At 42.7% G+C, this 21741-nt stretch overlaps 1 protein-coding gene across 4 annotated transcripts in view; it reads right to left on the bottom strand.

Moving 5' to 3' along the window:
* LOC121272605 (metastasis-associated protein MTA1-like) overlaps positions 1-21741 on the bottom strand; it is a 123515-nt gene that overhangs the window by 66477 nt on the left and 35297 nt on the right. For all 4 annotated transcript variants that reach the window (XM_041179268.1, XM_041179269.1, XM_041179270.1 and 1 more), the window contains exon 2: positions 7344-7411. In XM_041179268.1, coding sequence (XP_041035202.1) covers positions 7344-7411 — 68 coding nt within the window. The remainder of the gene's footprint in view (positions 1-7343; positions 7412-21741) is intronic.

Raw genomic sequence — 21741 nt, 5'->3', positions numbered from 1 at the left:
AATGCAGAGGTGGAGTAGCTGTACTTATTAGGGACAATATAATGGCGGTGGAGAAAAAGGGATACAGCTATCAGCTAGACAAAAACAGAATCTATATGGATGCAATTAAAGAAATAAAGGATCAAACACATTGATTGGTGTAGACCACGGGCCACCTAATAGTGGAAGGGAGGTGGAAGATAAAATATGCAGATAAATTAGAGAATTGAGCAAAAAGCAGAACAATCATCATGGAGATTTTAAGTACCCTGATATTAATTGGAGGTAGGTAAAGGGGAAAAGGGAATTGAGTTTTTCATTGTGCACAGGGCTCCTTTCTAACTCAATATGCAAAAAATCCAACAAGGGGAGATTCACTATTGGATCTAGTTATGGGGAATGAACCAGAACAGGTAAGGAAAAATAGGGGAACATCTGGGCAATAGTGGCCATGAAACAACATGTTATAAGATGATGATAGAAAAGAACATTAGTATGACAAAAATCAAGTTAACAGACTGGAGAAATGCTGATTTTGAGGGGCTGCAAATAGATCTTGGGAAAATAAAATGAGCAACAATATTGACAAACAGCAATGTAGAACAACACTAGGGAAGTCATGTTCAATAAAGTGCAGGAAAATATATTCCACTAAAAGGAAAGAAACTAAACACTAGTGAGACTTCAGGGATGAATAAAGACATGAACTGAGGGGTAGGACAGATTCATACATTAAGTACATTGACAGCAACAGCAGAGGAGTGTATAAGGGAGAACACAGAGCAGGTGAGAAGAAATAAAGGAACTATAAAAGTAAATCATCAAAAAAAAATAAAGTTTTTTATAGGTACATCAATAAAAAAAGGCTGTGATGAGAATAGGATCATTAAGGGATAGATGGGACAATGTCACAGGTAATGATGGAAGATGGCAGAAATTCAGTATTTATCAAGGAGACAGACGTGATATTGAACAATGAGATGAACAAAAAGTGCATTTATGGGGAATGCACCTAATAAACTAAACAAAGAGGATGAAGCCCATTTTCCGGATGGATTGAACCCACGTATTTTGAAACAACTGAGAGAAGAGATAGCAGAGGCAATACTGCTTCTCATTTAACAATTCATTAGAAAAAGGACTAAGCGCCAGAGGACTGGCAGGTAGCTAACATAATTCCTGTATTTAAGAATGGATTTAGAATATATCCAAGAAACTGCAGACCAGTCAATTTAACATCAGCGGTTGGAATTTTTTTAAAAATTCATTCAGGGGATGTGGGCTTTGCTAGCTGGGCTAGCATTTATTGCCATCCCTAGTTGCCCTTGAGGTGGTGGTGGTGAGCTGCTTTCTTGAACCACTACAGTCCATGTGGTGTAGATATTTCCACAGTGCTGTTAGGAAGAGGGTTACAGGATTTTGACCTAGCGACAGTGAAGGAACAGTGATATGTTTCCAAGTTAGGGGGTGGTGAGTGACTTGGAGAGGAACTTCCAGGTGGTGGTGTTCCCATCTATTTGCTGCCTTTGTCCTTCTAGGTGGTAGTGGTCATGGGTTTGGAAGGTGCTGTCGAAGGAGCCTTGGTGAATTTCTGTAGTGCATCTTGTAGATGGTGTACACTGCTACTACTGTGTGTCGGTGGTGGAGGGAGTGAATGTTCATGGATGTGGAACCAATCAAGTGGGCTGCTTTGTCCTGGATGGTGTTAAGCTTCTTATGTTGTGGGAGTGGCACTCATCCAGGTAAGCGGGGAGTATCCCATCATGTGCCTAATAGGTGGAGGACAGGTTTTGGAAAGTCAAGTGGTGAGTTACTCATCGCACGATTCCTAGCCTCTGCCCTGCTCTTGTAGGCAAAGTATTTATATGGCTAGTCCAGTTCAGTTTCTGGTCAATGGTAACCCCCAGGATGTTGAATCCTTACTAAAGGACAGAATAGAAGAGCATCTAGAAATGAGATAAAATAATAAATACTCAGCATGTATTTCAAAAGGGAAAATCTTGCTTCAGTGACCTTATTGAATTTTTTTGAAGTGGTAACAGACAAAGGTAATGCATTTATAAAAACAAAAAACTGCGGATGCTGGAAATCCAAAACAAAAACAGGATTACCTGGAAAAACTCAGCAGGTCTGGCAGCAACGGCGGAGAAGAAAAGAGTTGACCTTTCGAGTCCTCATGACACTTCAACAGAACTAAGTGAATCCAAGGATTCCTGTTGAAGGGTCATGAGGACTCGAAAGGTCAACTCTTTTCTTCTCCGCTGATGCTGCCAGACCTTCTGAGTTTTTCCAGGTAATTCTGTTCTTGTAAAGGTAATGCATTTGTTGTAATTATAGATAGATTTTCAAACGGTCTCCAATAAGGAGCCCAATAATAGACTAATGAACAAAGTCAGAGAATGTGGAAACAGGGAGCATGTGCCAGAATGGAATGTTAGCTGGCTTCAAGACAGAAAGCAAAAAGTGGGAGTAAGGGGTAGTTATTCAGAGTGACAGAGGGTGGAAAGTGGTGTTCCACAAGGGTCAGCACTGGGATCGCAGCTGTTCATAATTTACTTTCAGACTTTGGAATCAAAAACACAATTTCTAAGTTTGCAGATGATACCTGATTGGGCTGGGTAATCAATACTGAAGAGGACTGCAAAAAATTGCAAGAGGACCTTAAGAAACTTGCTGAATGGGCAAATAATTGGCAAATACATTTCAACACAAACATGAGGCACCACATGTTGGTTGGAAGAATAGGGAGGTCATTTGTTATTTGGAAGAAGCATGTCTAGGTGGGGCAGAGAAACAAAGAACAAATGTATACAAAGTATATAAATATATTAATCACTACAAGTAGCGCCACAGGTTAGCATGGCCATATAGTTATCAAACCACTCAGTTTTATCTCCAGAGGGATAGAATTAAAAAGTAGGGAAGTTATGCTAAACCTCTACAGAATCTTTTTATTTATTATTTCATGGGATGTGGGTGTCACCGGCAATGCCAGAATTTATTGCCCTCGAGCTGAGTGGTTAGCTAGGCCATTTCAGAGGGGAATTAAGAGTCAACCACATGGCTGTGGATCTGGAGTCACATGTAGACCAGGCCAGTTAAGGATGACAGATTTCCTCCCCTAAAGCAGGATAATGAACAGATGGGTTTTTACAAAAATTGATGATAGCTGTTATGGTCATCATTACCGAGACTGGCTTTTTATGTTGCAGTTTTATTAATTGAATTTAAACTCCACCAGCTGAAGTGTGGGATTTGAACCAGTGTCTTCAGAGCATTAGCCTGGGCCTCTGGATTACTACTCCAGTGACGTTATCGCTACACCACCAACTCCCCATTATCCACCATCTACACCTTGGTTAGACCAATTTAATGCTGCGTGCAGTTCAGGTGGCCATATTATAAAAAGGATACAGAGGCACTCGAGAGGGTGCAGAGAAGATTTACAAGGATGAAACCAGAAGTGAGTGTGTATACATATAAGAAAAGGATTGACAGGCTGGGTCTCTTTTCTCTTGAAAGAAAGGTTGAAAGGTGTCCTAATAGAGGTCTTTAAAATTATGAAAGATTTTGAAAGGCTGGATATAAGAGAATGGTTCCTTGTGGGGAACAGCACAACTCGTGCCCATCGATATGAGAGTCACCACGAAATCCAACAGGGAATACATAACAGCCCTTGCTACCCAAAGAGTGGTGAGAATGTGGAACTCGCTATCACAGAGTGGTTGAAGCAAATTGTATAGCTGCATTTAAAGGGAAGCTAGACAAACAGAGGAGAACGGAGGGAATAGATGGTTACGATGGTAGATTTAGATGAAGACAGACACGAGGAGACTTGAATGGAGCATGAATGCTGGTATGGAGTGGTTAGGTGGAACAGCCTGTTTCTGTGCTGTATATCCTCGGTAACCCACTCTCCCACCTTCCGTGGAAGGTCTCCTCCACGCCACTGTCATCTCCAGACTCGATTATTCCAATACTCTCCTGGCCAGCCTGTAAACTTCAGCTCATCCAAAACTTTGCTCCCTGCAAACTATCCCAAACCAACTCCCCTCACCCATTACCCAACCACATTCTTGCTGACAAACACTGGTTCTTGCAGACTTTCAGAGGCACCAATTTAAAATTCTCCTGCTCATGCTTAGCTCATTACATCACTTCTCATTTTTCTGCACATTTCCCACGCCATCGCACCCCCCAACTGACAGCCATGATAAGGTATCTCTTATCCTCACCTTCACCCACTTATACCACTAACATCTGGCGCCGACTGACTGGCATCTGGTTCTTTCTTTTCTCAAAGGACTGAATCCTTTTTTGTTTTGCCAGGTTGTATGTCAGGCCTGCGTCTCAAGCACCACACCTTAGCTATTCATGCATTCCCTGCATCTCTCAAAATATCTTTAAACACACTTCTTCCGAGGGTCTTGTTAAAAAACTTATCACCCATTTAATCACTTCCTGTAAGCCATTGTACTTGTTCTCACTTGTGTTTGTTACTTTTTACACTAGAACATAAGAATTGCTGGATGAGGAAAGATCAAAGTACATCTCGTTCACCTTCTACCAGGCCAGGAGTCACGTGTTACAACGATAACGGTGTTAACTAATCACAGTCCACCAACTAATCTACAACAGATCCAGACATGATGAGAAAAACCCCATGACCAAGAGCTGTGGGAACCACAGACACGAAGACACCCGTTTCCTCCTGAGCCTGCTACAAACTACTCACATATATGTTATTTTCTGAAAGTAATTGATCTTATTTGCGACTGGATGAATACTAACTGCTTCCACCATTTTCCCTAAGGAGCATGCTCCATAAGATTGGCCAGTCACTCACTCACTGAATTACGGTTGCAGCAGATTAGTCTAGAATTTACCCTCCTTCAAGTGCAGGTTGTGCCCTCAGGACCTATTGTTCTGGACAAGGTGAACCAGCTCACCTCAGTCCATATGACGCAGTCCCTTTAGAATCCTAAAAACTGCAATCGTATCAGCTCTCAGCCTCTTTCCCAGTGAGAACAAGACCAATGTACATAACTGCCAGCACACACACAACAGGTCAAATGGCCTCTTTCTGTGCTGCAAGTTTCTATGATTCTCTGACAAGATTACTGTGATTAAGTTAATCATACATCTCGCAGATATCTATCTCTGTGAAGATGTAATATAGAAAGCACACCTTCCAACAGGATCTCATCTTAAACCAGTAAAAGCAGACTGTTATATTAAAACCAAAAGCCAATAGAGCCAATACTGAGCAAGTTCACAATAATTTAACTGTTTTATGTAAGGCACAATGCCAGCTGCCAGACATTCGCAGTGATTCTGCAATGACTCTGTAGCTAAATCAGACATTAGCCAAAGGTCTTTGTCAGAACAAAGACCAGCTACACAAGAACAAGGGAAGTGTTACTAGCTTCGAAAGTAATCTAGAGACCACAATCACAACCAATGTCTAACTCAACAATTACTCCAGGGAATGCTGCAACACACTGATGGGATCTGGGTCTGTGCCTGCAATTCCTCACAATGAGCTCCTGATTTCAATCTTGCCACTGTGGATAGTTGCCAAGTGGAGGCCAGGCACTTCCTTCAATTATCAGGCTGTCTTAACTCATTTTTAGCATTTTAACTGAATCCATATGCAAACACTGCAATGGAATAAAGGTGGTTTGATATAGGCAGTAGCCCTGATGTTGAGAACTGTAACACAAGGGCATCACTTTTCCTCTGATTCTGCATGCACCAGGACTAAAGGCCACATTGTGCACTGTCTTCAGCACGAGACCCACAAAAAGTCATATCCTGAATGCTGGAGCTACACAGTCCAGCTCCTTTATACAGATGCCATACGATTAATGGCAATGCAGCCAGTTTAACGGTCCCAGTTAGACAGCAGTTGAGTGCATCTAAACGACGAACAACTCCAACTGCAGTCACTGTTAGAAATGCAAATTAACTATGAACACCAAAGGGTGAGTCATGTACAATACAGAATAGGTCGCATACTAACAGCTATTTGGACGCTAGTTTCTTCCCCCACCTGAAACAATCCTCCAAAGTACAGGTTTTTGTCTTTTGGGGTGGTGGGGGAGGGAGATGGGCGGGTGGTGCGGGAAAGAGGGGGAATGTGTACTATTATCAACGTCTTACAAAACAATCCATGCAACTTCCTTTGAAGAGTGACACCACCCACTAATAACAAAGGGGTCATTCAGTGACTGTGCTGGCTGCTGCTCGACAGTGGGGCGCATGTGGCAGAGACGCACACCTCCCTCAGCCAGCAGCATGGGATTTCATCTGCTGCAGCCGTTAACCAGGGGATTATGATGCACTTCAAACAGGGCTGAAAACCTATCATGAAAATTTACAGCTGTTTTAACACAACAGACAACATTACTAACACTAAATCATCAGGGTCTAACCACCAGAGTCTGCTCTGGGTTCTTAGATTCTTCAGGCACAAGTCAGACTCCTCAGGACTGACCAGAAAAAAGAAACAATAATAAATGGGAATAACATGGGAGGCTTAAACCCTTATTTATTTGCAAGGAAATTTTTTCAAAGAGTTCAAGTTGCTGAATATCAAACATTAAAGTTCAGACTCTACCCAATTTAAAATGTAGACTGTGTCAGCCCCTGGTTTGGGGTTACAATCTCATCAGCTGCCCTGTCATAGGTGCAACTCCTCTCAGAATATTGCCCATGGGCATCCTCTTGATACTTCATCCAAATAGTCATGATTCATATGCGAGCTTGTGCAGTCTGTATCCATAGGACCTCATCCTGGGGACACCAGAGCCAAGCTAGAGCTTGTGCCCAGCTCATGTGCACATACACTAGATAGGAATCAAGAAGAGGTACAGGGAACCTGACAGGAGAGAAGTACACAAACTGTTGCCAGCTTGAGATCAGTTAGCTGGGAATTGAAATCCTGTTTTGCTGACAGTGTGTGACTCATAACTACAGTCACCTGGTGGCGCCTGCATTATCGCACCAGCAAGGAACCTATAATCTCAGTGCCAGCCAACAACAATGTTACACATACACCACCCAGCACTGTGCTGGAAAACCTTGTCCACATACATGCACACTGATTTAAGAGAAATCATAACTGCATTAAAATATTCAGTGTGTTTCTCAGGTTAATGGAAGGCTCCAACTGGGACAAGATAGTAAGTGGATAAGTGGAAAAGACAGCAAAATTCAGGAAGAGCAAGTGCAACCAGTTTGGCAGGCTTGTAGCATGAAGCATTCCCCATCTGTGGAATGACTTACTACAGGCTCAGTCACATTGAGTGTTCAGTCATTGGGTGCTCCTCCATTTAAAATGGTGGATTTGTTCATTTGCATACCTTGTTTAGTTCCTCAATTCTTCTGATTAAGAAAGGGTTGCTTGATGAATTCTCAAAGTAGACGTAATCTGGAAATGAAACAGCAAACTTATTATAGACAGCACATACAAACTCCTCAATCTCCTCATCCTTTATGCCCTTAATGCAATTATATAGGAATCACCCAACTAAGAGCATAGGTAGGACAGGTTATCACAGCTCATAACAAACACTGTTATTGGCATCAGACAGCAAGACACTATGGGAAGGACAGTCCTGAAAGCACGAAGCTTCGGTCTGTCAGTTACACATATTGCATGATAGTCTTAGAAGTTCATCACTACAAATTGCTCCCACCATCATGAGCAGGCCTGTAAGCAGCAGAATTTCATCCTAATTTTACACAACTCAAAATACTCTTTCCAGGTCGAGTGTTGAATAAAGATAAAATCTAGAATTACACCGAGTGGTTTTCACAGCTCAAGTGGACACAGGTTTCACACAGACACGGTTACATTGCACCCAGATCCGTAGGACAGCATTAAACATGTGACAGGCAGAGATAAAGAGTCATGAAATTGATCCCTCGCGCAAAGGGAATGTATTATTCGGGACAACTGGGATTCTTGAAAAGTTAGTGCAAGTGAGATGGGGTTTTATACAGATACCAAGTGCGGCTTAGGGCAAGGGGGCACTACCTGGCAGGGATAAGGTTAGGAAGAACTCATTCACAGAGTGAGCAAGTACAGAAGGTAAAGCAAAATTCAACTGCCTGACATTTGAGAAAATGTGCCTTTGATGCACAACAGGACAGGATGACTCACCTGTCATCTCTATTTTCCTTGTGAATACTTGCTCTTCCGAACTTATACTAATAATCTCATGCTAACAGAGGTCGGAGGCTATGAACACACCGAGAAACAGTCTGAACCTCCCCACTGACTGTGCTACTTTACATTGCTGGGGACTATTGTGAATAGGACATTGCAAATAAGCATCATATATCGAACAACTGCAATATGAATTTCACCAAGGTGCAATGCTGCACCTTCCAAACCCGTGACCTCTTTCCACCTAGAAGGACAAGGGCAGCAGGTACATGGGAACACCACCACCTGGAAGTTCCCCTCCAAGTCACTCACCATCCTGATTTGGAAATATTTCGCCATTCCTTCACTGTCGTTGGGTCAAAATCCTGGAACTCACTTCCTAACAGCACTCTGGGTATAATTTAACAGTATCAGTAGGAGTAACCACTGCACAATCCTTGTGGAGACAAAGTCCCATCTTCATATTGAGGATATCCTTCATCATGCTAAATGGGATAGATTTCGAACAGATCTAACAGCTCAAGACAAGGCATCCATGAGGGGCTGTCAGCCAGCGGCAACAACAGAATTGTACTCAGCCACAATGTGCAACCTCATGGCCCAGCCTATCCCCAACTCGACCATTACCATAAAGTCAGGGGATCAACTCTGGTCCAATGAAGAGTGCAGGAGGGCATGCCAGGAGCAGCACCAGGCATTACTAAAAAAAGGGGTATCAAACTGGTGAAGCTATAATACAGGATTACTTGCGTGCCAAACAGCATAAGCATCAAGTGATAAACAGAGCTAAGCGATTCCAACAACTAACGGATCAGATCTAAACTCTGCAGTCTTGCCACACCAACTTGTGAATGGTGATGGACAATTAAACAAATATCCCTCTCCTCAATGATGGAGGAGCCCAGCACATCAGTGCAAAATATAAGGCTGAAGCATTTGCAACAATCTTCAACCAGAAGTGCCGAGTGGATGGTTCATCTTGGCCTCCTCTGGAGGTCCCCAGCATCACAGACGCCAGTTCCCAGCCAAGTTGAGTCACTCCACGTGACATCAAGAAACGGCTGAAGGCACTGGATACTGCAACACCTATGGACCTTGACAATATTCTGGCAATAGTACTGAAGACTTGTGCTCCAGAACTTGCCGCACCCCTAGCCAAGCTGCTCTGGTACAACTACAACACTGACATCTACCCAGCAATGTGGAAAATTGCCCAGGTATGTCCTGCACATAAAAAGTAGGACAAATCCAACCTGGCCAATTACCATCCCTTCAGTCTACTCTCTATCATCAGTAAAGTGATGGAAAGGGACATCAACAGTGCTATCAAGCGGCACTTGCTTAGCAATAACCTGCTCACTGACACTCAGTTTGGGTTCCGCCAGTGCTACTCAGCTCCTTATAGCCTTGGTTGAAACATGGACAAAAAATCTGAACTCCCGAGGTGAGGCGAGAGTGACTGCCCTTGACATCAAGGTAGCATTTGACCGAGTGTGGCAACAAGGAGTCCTAGCAAAACTGGAGTCAATGGGAACTGGGGGAAAACTCTCCACTGGTTGGAGTCATAGCTAGCACAAAGGAAGGCAGTTGTGGTTGTTGGAGCTCAATCATCTAATTTCCAGGACATCACTGGAGTTCCTCAGGGTAGTGTCCACAGCCCAACCATCTTCAGCTGCTTCATCAATGACCCTCCTTACATCATAAGGTCAGAAGTGGGGATGTTCGCTGATGATTGCACAATGTTCAGCACTATTTGAGATTCCTTAGATACTGAAGCAGTCCATGTCCAAATGCAGCAAGACCTGGACAACAGTCAGGCCTGGGCTGACATGTGGCAAATAACATTCACACCACTCAAGTGCCAGGCAATGACCATCTCCAACAAGAGAGTCTAACCTTCACCCCTTTACATTCAATGGCATTACCATCGCTGAAACCCCACTATTAACATCCTGGGGGCGGTTAACCATTGACCAGAAAGTAAGCTGGACTAGCCATATAAATACTCTGGCTACAAGAGCAGGTCAGAGGCTAGGAATCCTGCGGCGGATGACTCACCTCCTGACTCCCCAAAGACTGTCCACCATCTACAAGGCACAAGTCAGGAGTGTAAAGGAGCACTCACCACTTGCCTAGATGAGTGCAAGAACATTCAAGAAGCTAGACACCATTCCACAAACATTCACTCCCATCACCATTGACGAACAGTGGCAGCAGTTGTGTACCATCTACAAGATGCACTGCAGAAACTCACCAAGGCTCCTTCGGCAGCACCTTCCAAACCCATGACTGCTGCCATCTAGAAGGACAAGAGCAGCAAATACATGGGAACACCACCACATGGAAGTTCCCCTCCAAGTCACTCACCACCCTGATTTGGAAATATATCACCATTCCTTCACAGTCACTGGGTCAAAATCCTGGAACTCACTTCCTAACAGCACTGAGTGTACCTACACCACGTGGACTGCAATGGTTCAAGGTGGCTCACCACCACTTTCTCAAGGGCAATTAGGGATGGGCAACACAAACACTAGCCTAGCCAGCGATGACCACATCCCGTGAAAGAATTTTTAAAAATGTATTTTAAATATTACATACTGTTCGGCCCAAAGGGTTTGTGGGGGGTGGGGGATAGGAGAGAAGAGAGATGGTGTTTGAATTTATGAGCTTGAGATCAGATGTCAGCTTCATTCTTGGTACCATTTGTCAGGATCAAGCTCTTCCAAGGCCAGGTACAAGATAAAGTTACTCCAGCAGCTCCAATTTACGGCTTGGTGGGGTCGTGGTTGTGTTATTGAATTCGACTAGGAAATGTGACTTCAAATCTGCAGCCCCCATACCCCTAGGGCAGTTTGAGGACTTTTATTTGAAAATCAGAAAAATAAAGGCCACTGTCAGTGAACGCTATCGTGAAACTGTCAGATTGTCATCAAAACCCAATTGACTCGCTAACGTCCTACAGGGAAGGAAACTTGTCTTCCTTACCTGGATAAAAACAAAAAAACTGCGGATGCTGGAAATCCTTACCTGGGTCTGGCGTATACGTGACTCCAGTCCCACACCCACATGGTTGACTTTTAACTGCACTGTGAAGTAGCCTACTGTACCAGTGAGGAGTGGGCTATACTTACAGGCCTGGCCAATGACACAACAGCACCAAAATGATTTTTTTTAAATTCTATTATGCCACCAATAGTTCTACTTTCCCTTAAGAAACAGTTCAAGAACAAGTCACAATATCAAATACAAGGAAACAGGTTGTTTTCCAAACATTTGCCCAAATTGCTGTATTCTCTGAAAGTTCATTGTGTGAGATGTTGCACTGTGATACGCAGCACTTCAATGCAAGTACCGTGATAAATTGAGTCTCCCTAACAGTTGAGGGTACAGAATGACATAGATTAGAGTCTGAATATTTAAGGCTGTGAGACATTTAGGAAAGACAGGAAGTTAAGAAAAACTGGAGGTGTGGCTCTGTTAATTAATGATGGTATTAGCACATTAATGGGGAGGATGACCTAAATTCAGAAAACCAGGATGTAGAAGTGGTTTGGATTGAGATGAGGAATAATAAAGGCAAGAAATCACTTGTGGGAGTGGTGTACAGACCCCCTAATTGTAACTACACAATAGGGCAAAGAATAAAAGAAGAAATAACGGGAGCCTGTCAGAAAATTACAGCCATAATCATGGGAGATTTTAATCTACATATAGACTGGAAAAATCAGATGGGCAAAGGTTGTGTAGACGAGGAGTTCATAGCAAAAACAGAAACAGAAATACCTGGAAGAACTCAGCAGGTCTGGCAGCATCGGCGGAGAAGAGCACAGTTGATGTTTTGAGTCCTCATGACCCTTCAAAAGAACCAGTTCTGAGAACTCGAAACGTCAACTGTGCTCTTCTCCGCCGATGCTGCTAGACCTACTGAGTTTTTCCAGGTACTTCTGTTTTTGTTTTGGATTTCCAGCATCTGCAGTTCTTTGCTTTTATATCTAGGAGTTCATAGAATGTTTTCGGGGTAGTTTCTTAGAACAGCATGTTCTGGAGCCAACCAGGCTATACTAGGCCTGTATTGAGCAACGAGATAGGATTAATCGATAACCTCCTAGTGAAGGCATACCTAGGTAACAGCAATCATGATACGATTGAATTTTACATTCATTCTGAGGGAGAAATGAGTATGTCCAAGGCTAGTATTTTAAACTTCAATAAGGGCAATTATGAGGGCATGAAAGCAGAGCTAGCTAAACTGAACTGGCAAATGAGGTTCAGGGATAGGTCAACAGAAGTTCAGTGGCAAACATTTAAATGGATATTATAGAATACACAGAATATATACATTCAGTGGCAAACATTTAAATGGATATTATAGAATACACAGAATATATACATTCCAACAAGAAAGAAAACGACAAAGGAGAGGGCCCACGATCCGTGGTTAACTAAAAAAGTTAAAGATAGTATCAAACAAAGAGAAAAGCATACACAAAGACGGGTGGCAGGTCAGAAGATTGGAAAGAATATAAAGAATAGCAAAGAATGACAAAAATATTAATAAGGAGGGAAAATTAGAGTATGAGAGAAAGCTAGCTAGTAATATGAAGACGGATATTAAGTGTTTCTATAGATATTTAAATAAGAGTTAACAAAGTGAGCATTGGTCCTATAGAGAGTGCGTCTGGGGAATTGATAATGGAAAGTAGGGGGATGGCGCATGAATTAAACAGGTATTTTGCTTCAGTCTTCACTAGAGGACACAAGTAACATCCCGGAAATAGCTGTAAATCAGGAAATGGAAGGGAGGGAGGAACTTGGGAAAATTACAATCAGGGAATTTGGTATTGAGCAAATTGTTGGGGCTACAGGCTGACAAATCCACAGCTCTGGGTGGACTTCACCCTAAGGTCTTGAAAGGAATGGCTAGTGAGATAGTGGTGCACTGGTTTTAATTTTCCAAAATTCCCTAGATTTCATGGAAGATTCCATTAGATTGGAAAATAGCAAATTTAACTCCTTTATTCAAAAAGGGAAAGGAGACAGAAAGCAGGAAACTATAAGCCAGTTAGCCTATCATCTGTCATAGGGAGAATGTTAGAAGCTATTATTAAAGATGTTACAGCAGGCACTTAGAAAAAGTTTAAGGCAATCAGGCAAAGTCAACATGGTTTTGTAAAATAGAAATCATGTTTAACCAATTTATTGGAGTTCTCCGAAGGAGTCACATGTGCTCTGGACAAAGGGGAAACTGTGGATGTACTGTACTTGGATTCCCAGAAAGCATTTGATAAATTGCCACTTCAAAGATTATTGTAGAAAATAAAAGCTCTTAACGTGGAGGGTAACATATTGGCATGGATAGAAGATTGGCTAGCTAACAGAGTTGACATAATTGGGTCTTTTTCTGACTGGCAGGATGTGATGAGTGGTGTGGCACAGGGATCAGTGCTAGGGCCTCAACTTTTTGCAATCTATAAAAATGATTTGGATGAAGAGATCAAAGGATGATTGCTAAATGTGCTGATGACACAAAGATAGGTAGGAAAGTAAATTGTGAAGAGGACGTAAGGAGGCTACGAAGTGACATAGATAGGTTAAGTGAATGGGCAAAGATCTGGCAAATGGAGTATAATGTGGGCAATTGTGAAATCATTCATTTTGGCAGGAAGAATAAAAAAGGTTATCTAAATGGTGAGGGGCTGCAGAACTGAGATTCAGAGGGATCTGAATGTCCTAGTGCATAAATCACAAAAGGCTAGCATGCAGGTACAGCAAGTAATTAGGAAAGCTAATAGAATGTTATCGTTTATTGTGAGGGGAAATGATTACAAAGGTAGCGAGGTTATGCTTCAGGGGACAGGGCATTGGTGAGACCACATCTGGAGTACTGTGTACAGTATTGGTCTCCTTATTTAAAGAAAAATGTAAATGCATTAGAAGCAGTTCAAAGAAGGTTTATTAGACTAATACGAGGAATGGGCGGCTTGTCTTATGAGGAGAGGCTGAATAGGTTAGCTTGAATCTTTTGAATTTAGAAGATTAAGAGGTGACTTAATTGAAATCTTTAAGATCCTGAGGGCTCTTGACAGGGTAGATGTGGAGAGGATGTTTCCTCTTATGGAAGAATCTAGAACTAGGAGTCACTGTTTAAAAATAAGGGATCAGTCATTTATGACATAGGAGAATTTCTTTCTCTCAGAGGGTTGAGTGTCTCTGGAACTCTTCCTCAAAAGGAGGCAGAAGCAGAGTCTTTCAACATTTTTAAGGCAAAATAAGATAGATTCTTATTAACAAAGGTCATCAGGGGGGTTAGCAGGAATGTGGGGTTAAGGTTACATTCAGACCAGCTATGATCTTGCCGAATGGCAGAGCAGACTCGAGGGGCTGAGTGGTCTACTAATTCAAGTGGCTCCTAATTCGTATGTTCGTATGAGGGCACTGAGATGCACCAGTGGTCATCCAACACTTCACAACAACAACATGCATTCACTTAGTGCCTTTAACACATCCCAAAATGCTGAACAAGAGTGATATCAATAAAAACATTTCTGACACTGAGCCACAGAGAGGGGTATCAGGATAGATTACCAAAATTTTAGTCAGAGACAGGTGTTAAGTAGTGACTTGGGGGAGAGGCTGGCAGGGAGGAGGAGATATTCAGGGAGGAAATTCCAGGGTTTAGGGCCTTGGCAGCAGAAGGCATGGTTGCCAATGGATTAAAATCAGGAATTCACAAGATGCCAGAATTTGGGAAATGTGCAGAGTTCTGGAGGTTGCAGGGTTGGACCCAGTGCACATGTTGACATGAGCTTCAATAACACAGCAAATTTTAACCCTAGTTCAGCACAGGATCATGCAGTGAACTCCTGCCCCATGTCAATCATGGCAATGAGGGACAAACATCACAGAAGGAACTGGGAAGAGTGATGTGGGAAGATCAACTAGAAGGTCCCAGTATGTCACACTTTTCAAAATCCAAACGTCCCTTTTCCCTCATGACAAGTCTATTGTTACAATTTTCTGTTACAAATTGCACACAGCATTTCCGTTTGCCAGGTTTCTGAACAAACATGCAATGACAACAATAAGGACAAAGAGTGCAGAGCTCCTGTCAGTTCAGAAACAAAAACACTCCGTAGAATGTGGGGTGGCACACTGAATTCGGTAATAATCTTTCACCCTGGGAATCCAAGTCCACACCTAATCCAGAATGAAGGGATGAGTCATCCCTCTGCTCACTGCCAGGAACCTTCGCAACATGAGGTTAAGCACTCAACCCAGCTCTGAACGATAGCAGACCTCCAACACAACAACAAGTCTTCGAGGTCAGCCGAGAATCTACAACAACTTGCACAGGAGCATCTTTAACATCATAAAATGTTTCAAGATGCTTCGCAGGAGCTTTATTGAACAAAATCCGACACTGCACATAAGATGCTATTCAGGCACATGACCAAAAACTTCGTCAGGAAGGAGTTTTAAAAGGAACATCATAAAAGGAGGAAAGAGGTACAGCCACAGAGAGGTTTAGGGGTAGAATTCCAGAAATTAAGGCCAAGGCAACTGAAGACACAGCCATCAGTTGTGGAATGATGTAACAGGCCAGAGTGTAAGAGGCCAGAGAATTGGAGCAGTGCAAAGATCTTCGCGAGTTGGAGGGGTTTCCAGATAAGGAGATCAGGAAAAACAATTGCACTTGCACTGCAGGCTTGGATATGACCGCAGCCCTTTCCTGCAGGAGGCATCATTCTAAGGCAAGTCTGTTTGTACTTATGCCCTCAAACTGCTGCTGGGAACTATTTACAGATTTTTTTAAAAATTCAAACTGTATGTCTACAAAATGCTGATACACACAAGAATCACAAGGTTATTTAATCCCAAGGCTCATGTAACTAACATTAACCACAAACCCTAATGGGTGATTCAGGCCACCTGAAATCCAACCAGTGTCTCCAATAACCTACCATATTAACTAGAATACTGCGAATTTTACAGAGAGTCAGGGTATTTACCCAACACCACAACCTGACCCAACACCTGGTCTGCCAAATGCTAACCAGGTTCAACAAGTAAATCCTGTAGAGCATCCTTGGTTGCAGATAAATAGAGGGAGTGGGAATGTTATTGGATTAGTCATCAAGAAACCTGAAGAAAGTTCCAATTTTAGCACACCAGCTGGGGGAAGGGGGGGGTTTCATTTCTGCTCTGGGGATGATGAAATGACGAGATCCTTGTACAAACGCACCTGGTTCACTAACGTCCTTTAGGGAAGGAAATCTGCCATCCTTACCTGGTCTGGCCTGTAGGCGACTCCAGGTTGACAGCAATGCAGTTGACTCTTAACTGCCCTCTGATGCAACTGAGTATCTTGCTGGGCCATTTCAAACAGCTATAGAAAAGTTGAAAAGGAATAAAACCAGAAAAACCACCTGGCATTGACTCAGACGTCAGATACAACAAAGGCACACCCAGCCCTGTCAACTCCACAATGCCCACCTCACCCAAGATCTGGGAACTTGTATCAAAACTGGGAGAGCTGTCCCATAGGCTAGTCAAACAACAGCCTGATGTAGACATACTCACCAAATTATATCTTATAGCCAATGCCACAGATTCCTCCATCACCACCTTAGATGACGCTGTGCTATACAGTCAGGAAGGAGTTGCCCTGAGAGTCCCCAACATTGATTCTGTACCCTATGAAGTCTAATGGCATCAAGTCAAACATGGGTAAGGAAACCCTCTGCTGATTACAACCCACCACCCTCCCTCAGCTGATGAACCAGTATTCCTCCATGTTGAACAACACTTGGAGAAAGCACTGAGGGTGTGAGGGCACAGAATATACACTGGTTGGGGGATTTCAACGTCCATCACCAAGAATGGCTTGGTAGAACCACTACTGACCGAACAGGCCAAGTCTTAAAGGGCATAGCTGCCAGACTGGATCTGCAGCAGGTGGCGAGGGGAAAACTCACTTCACCTTGTTCTCACCAAGCTGCTTATAGATAATCTGCCCATGTCAGTATTGGTAGGAGTGCCCATTATATAGTCCTTGTCTTCACAATAAGGACACCTTCTATCGTCTTGTGTGGCACTTACCCCCATACTAACTGGGATAGGCTCAAAACAGATCTAGAAGTTCAAAACTGGGTATCCACAAGGCACTGCATAACAGCACTCCACTACAATATGTAATCTCATGGCACAGCACAGCGCTCATTCTATCACTACCATCAAGTCAAGGTACCGACACTGCTTCAATAAGGAGCGATGCAAGCCAGGAGCAGCATTGGACATACATAAAAATGAGGTACCAACCTGGTGAAGCTACAAACTATAAACATGCCAAACAGCAGAAGGAGCATGCCATTGGCAGAGTCAGTGATCCCATAATCAATGAATCAGATCAAAGCTCTGTAGTCCTGCTACATCCAGCTGGGAATGTTGATAGGCAATTAAACAATTAACAGGAGGAGGCACCACAAACATCCACATTCTCAATAATGGGGGAAACACAGCACATCAGTGCAAAACAGAAGGCTGATGCATTTACAGCCAGGAGTGCAGAGTAGATGATCTATCTTGGCCTCCTCCTGAAGTCCCCAGCATCACAGATGCCAGTTTTTATCCAATTCAATTCACTCCATGTGATTAGAAACAACTGGGTACAATGGATATTGCAAAGGCTATGGCTCCTGATAACATCCCAGTTGTGGTGCTGGAGGCTTGTATTCCAGAACTAGCCACACCTCCAGCCAAGTTGTTCCTGCTACAACACCTGAATATGGAAAATTTCCCAGGTATGACCTATCCACAAAAAATAGGATGAGTTTAACCCAGCCAATTACCAGCCATACTCCCAATCAGCAAGATGGTGGTCAAAGGCGCAATCAAGCGGCACTCATATCCCCTGTAGTAAAAACCAATAAGTAACATCCCAGAAGTAGCTGTAAATCAGGAAATGGGAGCGAGTAACTCAAGAAAATTACAATTACAAGACAAGTGATATTGAGCAAGTTGTTGAAGCTGCGGGCTGAAAAATCCCCAGGTCCAGATGGACTTCATCCTAGGGTCTTGAAAGAAGTGGCTAGTGAAATGGTTGATGTATTGGTTTTAATTTTCCAAAATTCCCTAGATACGGGGAAGTTTGCATTAGATTGGAAAATAGCAAATGTAACTCCTTTATTCAAAAAGGGAGGGAGACAGAAAGCAGGAATCTATAGGCCAGTTAGCTTAACACCTGTCATAGGGAAAATGTTGGAAACTATTATTAAAAATGTTATAGCAGGGCACTTAGAAAAGTTTAAGGCAATCAGGCAGAGTCAACATGATTTTGTGAAGGGAAAGTCATGTTTAACTAATTTATTGGAGTTCTTTTGAAGGAGTCACATGTACTGTGGATAAAGGGGAAATTGGTGGATGTACGGTATTTAGGTTTCCAGAAAGCATTTGATAAGATGCAATATCAAAGGTTACTGAGGAAAATAAAAGCTCATGGTGTAGGGGGTAACATATTGGCATGGATAGAAGATTGTTTCCTGTTAGCTAGCCAGAGCGTTGACACAAGTAGGTCTTTTTCTGGTTGGCAGGATGTACTGTGTGGTGTGCCAAAGGGATCAGTGCTGGGGCTTCAACTTCTCACAATTTATTTCAATGACATGGACAAAAGGACAGACGGTATGGTTGCTAAATTTGCTGATATCACAAAGATAGGTAGGAAAGGAAGTTGTGAACAGGACATAAGGAGGTTACATAGGTTAAGAAGTGGGCAAAGAGCTGGCAAATGGAGTATAATGTGGGCAAATGTGAAATTGTCCATTTTGGCAGGAAGAATAAAAAAGCAGCATATTATCTAAATGCTGAGAGATTGCAGAGCTCAGATTCAGAGGGAGCTAGGGGTCCTTGTGCTCACAAAAAGGCTGGTATGCAGGTACAGCAAGTAATTAGGAAAGCTAATAGAATGTTAGCCTTTATTGTGAGGGAAATTGAATACAAAAGTAGGGAGGTTATGCTTCAGTTGTACAGTCACTGGTGAGACCACATCTGGAGTATTGGTCTCCTTATTTAAGGTAGGATGTAAACGCATTAGCAGTTCAGAGAAGGTTTACTAGGCTAATACCAGGAATGGATGGAAAGGCTTGGACAGGTTAGGCTTGTATCCACTGGAGTTTAGAACGGTAAGAGATGACTTGATTGAAACATATAAGATCCTGAGGGGTCTTGACACGGTGGGTTTGGCGAGGATGCTTCCTCTTGTGGGAGAATCTAGGACTAGGGGGTCACAGCTTAAAAATAAGGGGTCATTTATTTAAGACAGAGATAAGGAGAAATTTTCTCTGAGGGTTGAGAGTCTTTGGAACACTTCCTCCAAAAGGCAGTGGAAGCAGGGTTTTGAATATTTTTAAGGCAGAGCTAGGCAGGTTATTGATTAGCAAGGAGCTGAAAGGTTATCGGCATAGATGGGCGGTTACAATTAGATCAGCCACGATCTTATTGAGCGGCAGAGCAGGCTTGAAGGGCCGAGTGGCCTACTCCTGCTTCATGTTCGGATGTTCATTTGCACACAGCGATAATTGATGCTCAGTTTGGGATTTGCCAGGACCGCTCAGTTCCAGATTGCATCACAGCCTTGCTTCAAACACAGACAGAAGAGTCGAATTCCAGAAGTGAGATGAGTGTGACTACCCTTGACATTAAAGCAGCATTTGACCAAGTGTGGCATCATTAAGCCAAAGTAAAACTAAGCATAATGGGAACCAGGGAGAAATACAGAGGAGCATAGGACTTAGGAGCAGGGGTAGGCCATTGTGTCCTTCAAGGCTGCTCTGCCATTCAATAAGATCCTGGCTGATCTGGTTGCGGTCTGAACTTCACCTTCCTGTCTGCTCCCCATAACCCTCAACTCCCTTGCCTAACAAAAATCTATCCAAGTCAGCCTTAAAAAATTCCATGACCCAACCTCCACTGCTCTCTGGAGGGGAAGAGAATTCCATGGGCAAATGACCCTCAGAAAACATTCTTCATTTTCACCTTATTCTTAAGCTGTGTCCCCACAAGAGTTAACACAGGGGGAGGAGGTGGTGGTGGCATAATGGTATTATCACTAGACTAGCATTCCAGAGACCCAGGGTAATGCCTTGGAGATCTAGGTTTGAATCCCACTATGGCAGATGGTGAAATTTGAATCCAATAAATAAAAATCTGGGATTAAAAGTCTGATGATAATCACAAAACCATTGCCGACTGTCATAAAAACCCATCTGGTCCACTTTAGGGAAGGAAATCTGCTGTCCTTACCTGGTCTGGCCTGCATGTGGCTCCAGACCCACAACAATGTGGTTGACTCTTAAAAATGCCCTCTGAACAAGGGCAATTAGGGATGGGCAATAAATGCTGGCCTAGCCAGCAACACCCACATCCCATAAAAAAACCATCCGCCCACTATCCACCTTATCAAAACCCTTCAGAATCTTCTATGTTTCAATGACGCTTCATTCTTCTAAACTCCAATGGATGTAGGCCCAACCTGTTCAATCTTTATTCACAGGGTAAGCCCTTCATCACAGTGATGAGTCGAGTGAACCTTCTCTGAACTGCTTCTGACCCATTTACATCCTTTTTTAAATAAAGAAAACAAAACTGTACATAATACCCCAAATGTGGTCTCACCAATACCCTGCACAACTACAGTAAAAGTTTCCTACTTTTATATTCCATTCCACTTGCAATAAACACCAGTACTCCATCTGCCTTCTTGCTGTACCTGCATACTAATGTTTTGTGATTCATGTCCCATGACATCCAGATCTCTTTGCACCACCAAGTTCTGCAATCTCTCTCTATTTAAATGGTGATATGCTTTTATATTCTTCCTGCCAAAGTGGACAAGTTCACATCTTCCCACATTATACTCCATCTGCCAATTTTTTGCCCACTCTCTTAACCTATCTATATCCCAATGCGGTGTCTCAACCTCTACTTGACAACTTCTTGTCCTACCTAATTATCAGCAAATTTAACTACCATATATTCAGTCCCTTCATCCAAGTCATTGATATTCATTGCAAATAACTGAAGCCTCAACACTGATCCCCGTGACACTCCACTAGTTACAGCTTGCCATTCTGAAAAAGACCCATTTACCCCTACTCTCTGCTTCCTGTTAGCTAACCAATCCTCTATTGATGCTAACATATTACCTCCGACACCATGAGCTCTTAATTTATGTAGTAACCTTTGATGTCAGACCTTATCAAATGCCTTTTGAAAATCCAAGTACGCCACATCTATAGGTTCCCCTTTATCCATCCTGCCTGTTGCTTCCTCAAAGAATTCTAATAAATTAATTAAACCTTTTCACTAAACCATGTTGACTCTGCCTGATCAAATTATGATTTTCTAAGTATCCTGCTTTAACCCCCTTAATAATGGATTCTAGTAAATTTCCCTATGACAAATGTTATGCTAACTGGCCTATAGTTTTCTGCCTCTGTCCTTTCTTGCATAAAGGTGTTACATTTGCTATTTTCCAATCTATGTCCTTTCCAGAACCTAGACAATTTTAGAAGATTATAACCAATACATCT

Source organism: Carcharodon carcharias, chromosome 34 (assembly GCF_017639515.1).
Source record: "Carcharodon carcharias isolate sCarCar2 chromosome 34, sCarCar2.pri, whole genome shotgun sequence".
Classification (NCBI taxonomy): domain Eukaryota; kingdom Metazoa; phylum Chordata; class Chondrichthyes; order Lamniformes; family Lamnidae; genus Carcharodon; species Carcharodon carcharias.
This window is presented reverse-complemented; position numbering and strand designations above follow the sequence as displayed.